The 11,581-nt window shown below is 49.1% G+C and overlaps 1 protein-coding gene across 5 annotated transcripts in view; it reads right to left on the bottom strand.

The window, feature by feature from the left end:
- Positions 1–271: 271 nt before the first annotated feature.
- NACC2 (NACC family member 2) overlaps positions 272–11,581 on the bottom strand; it is a 58,030-nt gene continuing 46,720 nt past the window's right edge. For all 5 annotated transcript variants that reach the window (XM_050319868.1, XM_050319872.1, XM_050319869.1 and 2 more), the window contains exons 3-6: positions 10,622–10,789; positions 7,970–8,075; positions 7,557–7,654; positions 272–5,739 (exon numbers count right to left, since the gene is read on the bottom strand). In XM_050319868.1, the coding sequence (XP_050175825.1) occupies positions 5,240–5,739; positions 7,557–7,654; positions 7,970–8,075; positions 10,622–10,789 (872 nt within the window). In that variant the 3' untranslated portion in view covers positions 272–5,239. The remainder of the gene's footprint in view (positions 5,740–7,556; positions 7,655–7,969; positions 8,076–10,621; positions 10,790–11,581) is intronic.

Raw genomic sequence — 11,581 nt, 5'->3', positions numbered from 1 at the left:
TGGAGGGAGGGAGGGAGTGTGTGATGTGTCCAGAAAAAAAGCCAAAGATGCCCAAACCACCTCAGGAGAGCGGGAGAGAGCCCAGAGCAGATGAGGGAACTCCAACAACACTTCCCCCTCCCCAAATTTGGGCAAAACCCTTCAATTGGCCAAGTTTGGGGATTGTTTCATACCTGGAATGGGAGCCTCTGAGTCCTGCCAGCACCTCTTAACAATCCGTCCTGTTCACCACCCACCACCCAGAAAGACAGAAAACAGAGCGAAAAAGACCTTTTAATTGTAATTTACTTTATTATTTTGTAAATGTGAATTTTACAAAGCGTTTTACAATTAATGATCACATTGGGTTGGTTGGTTTGTTGTTGTGGGTTTTTTTCCTTTTTTTTTTTTTTTTTTTTTTTAAATGGATTTTTCATCATATGAAAACAGCTATGAGCACAGTTCCAGCTCGGGGTGGGGTTGGGGGGGGGTGTCTTCATCTTTTCTCTCTTTTTTTTTTTTAGTTACTGATATATCGTGTCAGCCATGGCTACAAAATAACAGTCTGAACTATACAGAGTAAGAGCACATAAATACTAGTGAATAATGCACGATAAAAAATAAAATAAAATAAAAATAAAAAAAAGAAGCTAGCATCGTTCGTGGCTGAGACAGTTGAGGAACATAATTCAGTGGTACTGTGAGATTTCCTTACAGCACAGAAAGTATTTTTAACAGTCATGAATTACAGTACTACTTAATACCCTATGAAGACGCTTTAAAAACAACCTTGTACTTTAAGTCCTTTTTTTTTTTTCCCCAAACATTCTGTCCAAAGGATTAATGTTCTATTTGAATCAAGTGCCATCCAAATGTTCAAGTCAAAAATATTTATACATTTATACTCAGTTGTTTGGGGTTTTTTTGTACTTAATAATTAATTTTTTTAAATTATTATTATTATTATTATTCTTGTCTGCTAAAAATAGTATTGCAAGTTTTGGCTTTTTTTTTTATTATTTTTTTTACCTTGACGTAAAAATCGCGATTTTTATTTTTTACCTTTTCGTCTGTTTGTGTGTGCAAAACGCTTTAACAGTGGAAGAAACTCACGGGAGGAGTTGAGGGGTTTCCAAAGGGAGCGAGCTCGAGTCCAGAGCCCCCTCCTTGGGGTGAGTCTGGGGGTCCCACCCGCCCCTCCCTCCGGCCCCGGCGCGGGGGTCCCTTCTCACAGCACGACGATTGGGAGAGCAGGAACACTTGGAACAGCAGTTGAATCCCGGGATGGCTGCGGATGGCGATGGGATGCTGGGGGCGGGGTGGGGGGGACACACACACAGCCAGGGAGGCACCCGGGGCTCATCCCGGTTTCCCACGGGTCCTTCTCCACTCGCAGCGAGGGGATTTCCAGAAAAAACGAGGGGTCTGAGCACAACCCCGGGGGCCAAGGGCTGGCAGGAGGAGCGCGGGCTCCGCTCCCCCCAAGGCCGGGGGCGATTCCAGTTTTGGGGGGGAAAGGGGGGCTGGGTGGGGTGGAACCCCTGGGAGCCCCGGAGAGTGCCCAAGCTCAGCTCCCCGCACCCCGCGGGGAATTCCCAACTCGAAGAACTCACCCGTGGGGGCTGCCCAAAAGGACCCGCGTCCCATCCCTCCTTCTCCTGCTCCTCCCCGGCCCCATCCCACGCTCAGCCGGGACCAAACCGGGGCGGGAGCGGCGATTGAGCCGGCGTGGGGATGTCCCCGTCCCGCGGGACAGCGTGGGGGGCACGGCGAGCCCGGGGTGGGGGTCATGCAGCCCCCCCGGAGAAGCGTTAATTAGCGCTAACGAGGAGGAGAGCGGCTGGTCCTACACTACGGCAGCGGCAGGAACTGGGTGCTTACACTCTGCGCTCTTTTAAAAGGTGCTTGGTATAACTTTAAGATATATAATATACAGGTAATATTGCTAATAGTCAAGCATAAGAATAAAGGTGCAGACATACCATAAATACTGATGCTCTGATTTTACACTGTCAGACCTAGATGAATGCAGTTTCCTATTCACATTATTAAAGCAGCCCCAAATTCTAGAATTTAAAATAGTGTCGTAAACAAAGAGGAGGAAGGAGTCGGTTATGATCTGATCTTCTTAATCCGTTTTCCTTGGAAAAAAAATGATCAAGAAATTCTAAGGCACTCAGGAAAGCCGCATACAATCGATGGACTGCTCTGTTCTCACCTTACATTCAGTGTTTTAAAGGGGTTATTTTTTTTTTGCTTTTTTTTTCATTGTTTGTTTTTTTTTCTTTTTTTTTTCTCGGAAGAATACAATCATTACCATATAACATTTTCAAACATATCATTAATCCTCCACACACAGGAAACATTAGTGCAAAATGCTTGCCCTCATCTACCAAGATAAGGAAAAACCCAACGCCCTTCACATTTTAGAAGTTTGCCTTCCTAATAATAATAATAATAATAATTAATAAAACAAACCCAAATCAAAAAAAAAAAAAAAAAAAGGAAAGGAAAAAAAAAAAAAAGAAAGAAAAAAACACCCCAAAATATACAGGAAGTTGTGCTAGGTATAAAAATATATATTTTCACTGTGCAACTTGACTCTCTCCAGACTCTCTGTCCTAAGCCATTCAAGTACTTTGCTGCTGCCCCCCTGGAGGCCCTGCTGGCTGTCTGGGAACAGGTTTGGTCCAGAATTAATCCCTACAGCCAAGTGCAGCCCCCAGCTGGGGGGCTCAGCCTGCTCCCCACCCCCAGCAAGTGCCAAAAAGGAGGAGGAATCCTCTGCAATATCTTTTCTCTCTCTATATTTATATATATATATGCACACAGACACACACAGAAGGGACGACTTTTGATCTCTGACACCCGGATCCGCTCCCAGCTTGCCTCAAACTTTTGGCAAACCCAAACTTTGGGGCATCAGGAGGGTCCTCCAGCCAAACCTGACCCCCTGAGCCCCACCAAGGCACCCTCCAGCAGCCGCTGCTGGGGGGCACAGGGGACACCCCCCAGGGCCGAGGAGGGTTGGGGATGGCTGGGGACAAAGCAAGCCCACCCCGAGCTCAGCCCTGTGGTCCCCAGTTCCGTTTAGTGATGTGGGTAAAGTGCAAATAGAGCCCCTGGCTGTGCTCATTCCCACTCTTCCAAAGCATCCCACACCTCTCCACCAGCATCAGCCCCCTGACACCTGGTCCAGGGTGTCACGGTCCCCCCACGAAGCTGTGCCAAAACCCAAGGACGTGGGGCAGGACCCTCCCCCCCCCCGCTGATTTTTTTGTGTCAGGAGCAGTGGCACAGGCTGGGCAACCTTGTAATTACGATGCAAAAAAAAAACTGCTTCAAGTATCAAAGAAAACAAAACAAATGGCCAAAAGTTGGGTTATCCTCTCCCCGCTCCCCCTTTCCCAATGGAAATACAAAGAAGGAAGAAAACCCTGAGCAAAAGCGCTGTCTGGATTCGGGAACCAAAGCAGGGAAGTAAAAAGAGGAGCACAGCCACAGCAGCCAAAAAGTGACTCTTAGTGCACCTTGTTCCTAGTCCCAAACGTGTTAAAGAACAAGCTGCAAATGTCATTAAAGCAGGTCGTTAAGTCACAGTAAAAATAATCAGCATTAAAAAAGGAAAGATAAAAAGGAAAAAGCCAAACTTGGCTTTCAAGTCACTGCCCCCCAATCCCCTGGGGGCACCCTGGTCTTGGCATCCCTGTGGATGCCTGGGGATCCCCCCAGCCCAGCCCCAGCACTCTGGGTGGAACCACAGTGTCCCATTAGAGCCGGATCTGTGGAAAGGACTCCGGTCACTTTGGGGTTTGTAGGGGCAGAGCTGGTACCTGCTGCCCACCAGACTCCAAGGACACCCACAGTTCCCATCCCAGGGCCAGCTGGGCCCACCAAAGCCACCACAGCCTGGGGACATCAGCCTGCAACGAGAAAAACAAAGACAAAATAACTCCACATTGGGTTTTCCCCAGGAGGGGCTGTCGGAGGGTGAGCAGGAGGCAAAACGCTTCCTCCTCCCCAAAACCTCTTCACAGAAGGGCACAAATCTAGGTTGTTTGGGTTTTTTTAAAATTTTGCATTCAATACACTCCAAATTATTAGAAGCCAAGAGCCTGGCTGGCCTGCAGAGGAGGGAGGGGGCAGAGGGCGAGCCCTGCACGCCGGTGGCTGCAGCGGCGCAGCCTCCGGTGCAGACGCTGCCTGGAGCCGATGCCAAGATCTCCCGGCTCCATGCCCTTTGGAGCAAGAACAACGTGCTTTCCACGCTCAGATTCCTCCCTAAATCCCTTCCCAGGCACTGAGGAGGGGGTGTTCCCCCCCCAGGAGGTGCCCCCAGGACCTGCACTGGTGCAGTGGGGTGACGTGAAGGTGCAAACACGGAGAAGCAAAGGAAAAAGGAGTCTCTGGGAGAGAGGGAGGGAGGGAGAAACCAAACCCAACCCCAGCCGTATTGGGAAAAGAAACGAACAACAACCACAACTCCGGCCAGGCTCTCCACCTGCCTCCCAGGCTCTCCACCTGCATCCCACACAGTCCTCCCGACACGTGCCAGCCTGAACTCCCCCAAGGAACCTTCCCTGCTCCCGGGAGCTGGATGAAACTCCCCGGGACAACAGCAGCGCAGCCCTGCCCCGCAGCACCCACGGCCCGGGGGGCTCTCCCTCTGACACCAGATTTCCCCCACCCTGTCCCACTTGGCTCGAGCCCTTGCAGAGACAAACACGGCCAGTCACAGCACCTGCACCCGAACACACCTCGCTTTCCTGGTCAGTGACAAAACTTTTCCTTAGAGGACAAGGTTAACGATGGCTTTACTTCTGAGCTGAGTGATGGATGGGGTGATGACGGGGTGGTGGTGGGTGGGTGTGGGGGGGGGGTGGCTAGCTTTTCTCCTCCCCTTCTGAAAACAAAACGAGAAAAGAAAAAAAAAAAAAAGGAAATGAAAGGAAAAAAAAAAAAAGAAAGAAAAAGCTACAATCTTATAGACTAACCTCAGGAATATCAAAAAAGGAGCCCAATATTTTTTTAAGTAGGTCGCCACAGACCTAGTCGTTTACAGTATAACGAATGCGATTATTTCCTTCATAAATTTTAAATACAAGCAGAATAAAAATCACATTTTTTTCAGGCAACAGTAGCAGTTCAGTAGGTAAGTGGCTTGATCACATTTTTTTTTTGTTTTGTTTTGTATTAGTAATGCATGCAAGCAGCTTTAGTATTACAGATCCCTTATAGGTCATGAAATGTTTGCTCTCTCTTATAAAGTCCCTCCGTAAGTACCATCCTGTCTTCTCACGGGAGTCTCGGGCCGGCTGGAGGAGCCCGAACCTTGTTCGAAAGGTTGGGGAGTGCTTTGGGTATCCGATGCCATGGCATCTGTGGCAGCTGCCTCCTGGATGACAGAGCCGGCCCCCTCGGCGTCCTCGCTCTGTTCGAAGGACTGGTTGGATCCGTTGCTCAGCTCTACATTCACCGTGTTAGTTCTCAAGGCTACGATAGTTCCCGAGTCGCTCCTCCTCTCTGCATAGATCCGCTGCTCGAAGACCTGAGCAGTGTTGGGCTGGAATTCGGGATCCAGGGGGACACTGTTTGTGGTGGAGCCCATGACGGTGCGGTACATCTCCATCCCCTCCGGCAGCATGGACTTGATCTTGGGCAGCCAGCGCTTGCGGACGCGGCGCGCGTTGGTGCACATGTCGGCCGCGATCACGTTCATCTCGCTTTCCTTAAAGCTCGGGGCAAAATTCTGACAATACACTGCAAAGACAGGGATACACAGAGCTGAGGGGTCACAGCGACCGGCACGGAGGAGGTGGCACAAAGGCGATCCCGGCCTCCAGAGACCTGAGCGTGGGCAGGTGCCACGGGGCGGAGGCTCCCCCACGGAGCAGAGCCCTGCAAGGAGACACTTCCACACAAGGCTCCTCAGCTGGAGGCAGACACGGTCGGGAAGGGATAAAAACAGAAGGCATAAACATCCCAGGTGGCAGGGGAAGGGGGCTGGGCAAGGATAACTCACTCCCTGGGAGGCAGCAAACCCCAGAGGTACCGGGAGCTGCCTCAGGCTCCAGCCAGAACTGGCACCTTCAGCCACCAAACCAGAGAGGGACACAGGAAAGGTCACACAAACTCCTCAGCAGCAGCTCCACTGATGGCTCTTAAACACACAGTGCTGCAGGCACAGCAGGGGGCCTGGGAAATGCGGGAGCTGAGGGGGATGCACAAAGGGTTGTGCCCTGCCTGTCCCCTGCCTGGACCAGCGGCCCGGCCAGCGCGGCTGCTCCAGCTCCGCTGGCACATCCACTGGGATCCAGCAGGAGCTGTGGGACCCTACAACCCCTCACCCTGCTCCTCCCCAGGAGCCAAGCACCTGAAGTTACGGAGCAACATCCAAGGAACTGCCACGGTGAGTAATTATCAAGTAAAAAACTTGCACGCAGGGTGAAATCCAGGCAGGGAGAAGCCATCCCGAAACCTGCCCCAGGACACGATGCCTTCCCAGCCTCAGGAAGGACCACAGCTGGAAGGTCCAGAGCTGGGACTCTCCAGGGTGAAGCTGCTAACAGGGAGCTGACTGCACCACGTTCAGTCACGTCACTGAACATCTGCCACCTTATCCCTTTTCTCCACGTGCCACAGATCTCCCAGGGTGGCTGGAAGGCCTCCCGAGTTCCAGCAGCACAGCAACAGTTAGGGAGGGGAAAGATTTATCTTCCAAAGCTTAAAAAATAAATTTCAAAAACTGCCTAGACTTTCATTTTCCAGCACAGTAATATTTAGATAAAGATTTACTCTCAGAATTACTCTCCAGGCTGAGAGAACACACTGATTTCCACTGTATATAACGGGCTTTCTGTACCCCTCAGAGTTTCCTGCAGCACCCAGCTCCTCACTCCCCAGCACCTCCAATTATTTGCAGCAGGGCTCCCATTTTATATATATTTAAAAAAAAAATAACTTTGCAAATATATTTAAGGAAATAGGCTAAAACTAACAGAGCAGTTGATAGAGGGCAGATCCCACCCAGCAGGGCCGGAGCAGCTGGGGGTTTCCCTGGTTCCTGGGGGCCCATTTACTGCTGAAGACCAACAGCTCTAAATGTTGCCAAACCCATAATTTAAATATCCTTTTTAGAGCACCTACCAATAAATTAATTAACTGCAAAACGAGTGCTTTAAAACAGAGCAAACCAGTCAAGTAGCAATTATGGTTCATATGAAGATACTGCCAAAACCCACCAAAAATTAACTTCAGCCCCCCCACATTATAAATTCATAGAATGGTTTGAACTGGAGAGACCTTAAAGATCATCCAGTTCCACTCCCTATCATGGGCAGGGACACCTTCCACTAGCCCAGGTTGCTCCAGGCCTGGCCTTGAACACTTCTAGGGATGAGGCAGCCACAGCTTCTCTGGGCAATCAAAAAATGATGCAAACTAAAAAAAAATAAATTAATGTTCCTATAACTTAATTTCACCATTATTACACAACAGAGATAGCCCTCCCTGCTCAGGTCTGGGCTCTGCCCTTGGAATGCTGTCCCAACCAGGCAGCAGAACATCCCTCTCCTTACATTTGACTGCATTAAGGACTCTGCTGTCCAAGGGCTTCCTGCTGGGATCGCTCGTGGAGGACCGGATTCCAGTTCCGCAGCTGTTGGCAAGTGTGTTCCTGCAGGAAAGGCAAAGGAAGATCCTCAGAGTGGGGACTCCAGGGGACAGCCCTGTCCTCTCCTCCTCCCTTCAGACCCTGACGGAGGGATTACACGATTTTAAGGCAAGGAGTTGGAAAACCTCGCGCACGGGAATGGAAAACCGAAAACGGGGTTCGAGCAGTGCCGAGAAAAAGCCCAGAACTGAGAGCAGCCCGTGCAGAGGATGGAGCAAGGTTAAACCCCCGGGAAAACTAACGTGGTGCAAGGTTAAACCCCCCAGGAAACGACTGGAATTGACCCCTGGGAGAGCACGAGGAGCACAGGGGACGTACCGATCGAAGAAGGTGGCCAGGAGACGCCTCAGGAGGACCTTGTGTTTGACACCGGCACATAGGTGGCAATTCATCAGCTGCCCCCGGGTGATGTAAACGCCCGAGCCTGGAAGGGTGGAGAGGGAGAACCCAAAATTAAAGCCCTGTCACACTCACAGTGCCTCCTGCACTGCTCGGTCCCGGCACGGTGGGAGAGCGTTCCCCACGTGCTCCTACGGAAGCCCAGCAAGGACGGCAGGATTTGTGGGAAAGCCCAGCAGGGACTGTTATCACAGTGCCTTTGGGGCCTTGGCAAGTCCCAGCTCCTAATTTTATCTGTGCAGAAAGGAAGTCCATGGAAATCCAATGAAAGGACTCTTATTTTCTCACCAACACACACAGTGCAGGGCTTTATGCTGTGATTTTATATGTACAGATTATTTATTCTCTCTGAAGGGAGAAAACCCCAATCCATTTGACCTTTTCTTTTTTCCAGTGAAAGACTGTAGCCAGAAATGAAAGAAAAAACTCATCTAGCATAGAAGAGGTACTTGGTTACAGATCTAACCCTTTCCAAAAGCCCAGCCCATCACCTCTTCATACCTCTGGTGAGTGGGGAATTTTCCTTCTAATGCACAGGAATGGCTGACTTTGAACATGCTGCCTTTTAAGGATGTTTTCTGGGGAAAAAAAAGAGCTCCTGCAAAGCAGCTGGACACATCCAGGGGTCTGACAGAACTTCACAGCAGGTTTTGTACCAAACCCTTTTACTCTGCACACAGATAAACCATTCCTGCCTCAGCATCAGCTTCCAGGGAGATCTTATCCATTTTTCTCCAGAATTCTGCTGCATGAGAGGGTTTTGATATTTGCTTTTAATTAAGATTAAATAATGGGCCATATCCGGATCCAGAACACACTCTGTTCTCAAGATATAAAAACACCTACCAGAGAAATGAAATCACCTCCTGGATTTCCAGGAAAGATGACTGTCCCTGACCTCCTGGATGAGGCCAGAGCTGCAGAGCCTGAGCTTGACCCTCTGCCCCTTCCCTGCCACACTCAGGCCACCAATCCTGTCCCAGGATTCAGCATCCCATGGATCTCTGAGCCATCCCACTCCTCAGCCTCATCATCCATGTATTCTCTGCCATGTGATGAGTTTTTGGAGCTTTAGCAGTCTTAGTTTTAGCGGTTTTAGCTGGAATTCTCATAGTCCTATGAGCAACAGGGAGTTGGACTCAATGACCCTTAAGGGGCCCTTCCAACTCATTCCATGTATGTGTTCCCTGTTTTATTCCACACACTCCCTTCCAGGCACAGCCTCTGTCCCTCAGATGGGCTGGGATGACTGCAAGCCTTGTTGAAGACCCTCTCAGACATTGCTGCCCAAGTTTGCAGAATCAACCCTGGCAGGAAAAATCGGAGACAAAAGGAAAATGCTCCCGATGGAGAGTTGAGGAAAACTTTCCCAGCAGGACCAGGCCCCCCTCCCTCCAAGTCTCCCCAGGTTTGAGACAGGAATTAGCTGGTTTTATTTTGTCTTTTAAGAGATAAGGCATCACAGTGAACGCCAGACACCACTGAGGGGAACTTCACTTTAATAAATGATAAATAACCGAGGCAGCCACTATCGGTTACTGATATTAATCTGCTTTTTTTTCCAGATTGAAAAATGTAAATCAAGCAGAGCTGCCTCAAGCCAATTTGCAGCTCTCACTGTGAAAATAACCTGCACCACTTGATGGTTTTAAGAAGTCTCACATAAAATGTAAATGGGTACAAAATGAATATTCCAGATACAAAAGAAATACTTGTCGTTGTATGCTGTGCTTTGCCTTCCATCAAAGTCCCATCTTCCATCAGCTGCAAACCTTTCTGGGCATCCCTTGAAATCCTGATTCCTTCTACAGACTGAAAATAAAATCATTCTACTCACCAAGAGATAAATGACCAGAAAGGAAGAACAGCTGATTTGGATTGATTGTGCTGCCACACGTCCTTTTTGTACCAAGGGCTTTACAGGCATCGTATCAGCTCTGCACCACCAGTGTCATCAAAAGCTAAACAACTTCCACCTCACACTGGCCATAAATCCTTTACAGAGAAGGAGCAAATTCTCCCAATATTGTAAATTCCCCCCAAATGAAAATAAAGATAGAAGAAAGGACCAAACTCAATTCCTTCCCTTCCTTCCTTCCTTCCTGCTGCAGCGTTTGGCTGTTTAGTAAATTTTTAAAGAAACTTGTACAGGTTTTTCAAAGCTTGCTCACTGACACAAATTTTATCTCCTTTGCTTTGTAAATCTTATAATGTGATAATTTTTTTTGGTGGGGGGGAGGGGGTCTGTTGGGTTTTTAGATCTGAGCATCTAAATGAAAACACGCTGGCGCTGCAGCTCACACCGACCAGGGAGAACACAAGCTGCAGAATTCAATTAAAATGCTAAATTAATTCAATTGAATAAATCCTGTTAATGACACATTTTTCTATCAGCAAATTAAAGGAAACTCAGAACTTTTTTAAAGATGATTGGTGATGAATAATTCCAGAAAGACACGGCAAGGGCACAGCGAGATGCACGACTCCAGCAAGATGGAGAACGCAGTTCCAGGAGGAAAACATCAGCCATTCCCAGGTATTCCCAAGCAAGGAAAAGTTACCCCTCCTTACCTGCAACGAGCTCAAGTTTTTCTCCAGGATCTCCCTCTGAGTAGAGTTTTGGGTGGCAGCGGTATCCGATCTGACTGATGAGACTGGCTGGGAGGGCAACAAGATCCCGTCGGATGAGGACACAGGAGCGGTTCTCCAGCGGGATCTGCTCTGGCTTCTCCTGAGCAACTTAAGAATCGAAAGGGAAAACCATTAAAATAACTTCTTATGCAGGCACAACGCTACCAGAAGGTCAGGCTTCCACTTTTCCATGGAGCAGTTGGAAATATTTCCTCGCTCCAGATGCACGAGCGCTCGCTCGGCCGCCGGGCAGGCGCCACCTGCAAGCACGGGAAAATCCCCTGGTCTCCCCCACCATCCACCACAGCAGCCTCAGGTTCTGCAAGAGGGATTCCTAGGAACTAATTATGCTTTAACTTTTCCTAAGTTAATCATTTATGAAAATGGGCAGCTCTGCACAGCTGGCACCGCTCTGCCAGCGCAGCACACGGAGCTGCTTCCCAAACGCTCCCAGAAGAACGGCAGGTTATTTAAGCAGGGGGTTCTAAAACAGGCAGTAAATTGATAAACACCTGCCTCAGGACCATAACTACTTCTCTTGATGGTTTTTTCCTGCTGAAGTTAAAACCCAGACCCTGCAGACACCCTCTGCCCTGAGAAAGGTCACCAAAACCTCTCCCAAGGACTCACCCTCCAAAGCATCTTCTCTTCCTCTGCCTTCTCCAGGCCAACATTTCCTCTCAATAACAAGACAAAACCCCAACCAAAAGCCAAAAAAAAATGTTAGTGAGATGTGACTTCAAAACCAAAATACCAGATTTCCCCAGCTTGCCCCAATGTACCATCCCCAGAGCCCTCCACTGCCCAGTAGCAACCAGGTACATGGAAAAGCTGGAAGTACTGAGCAGACCTACCAGCATCCCCAAGTCTGGGACTGGTAGACACACATATTTGTTTCTA

This window comes from Myiozetetes cayanensis, unplaced genomic scaffold (genome assembly GCF_022539395.1).
Source record: "Myiozetetes cayanensis isolate MyiCay16 unplaced genomic scaffold, myiCay2020 scf23, whole genome shotgun sequence".
Classification (NCBI taxonomy): domain Eukaryota; kingdom Metazoa; phylum Chordata; class Aves; order Passeriformes; family Tyrannidae; genus Myiozetetes; species Myiozetetes cayanensis.
The sequence above is the reverse complement of the archived record's forward strand: the minus strand, read 5'-3'. Positions and strand labels throughout refer to the sequence as shown.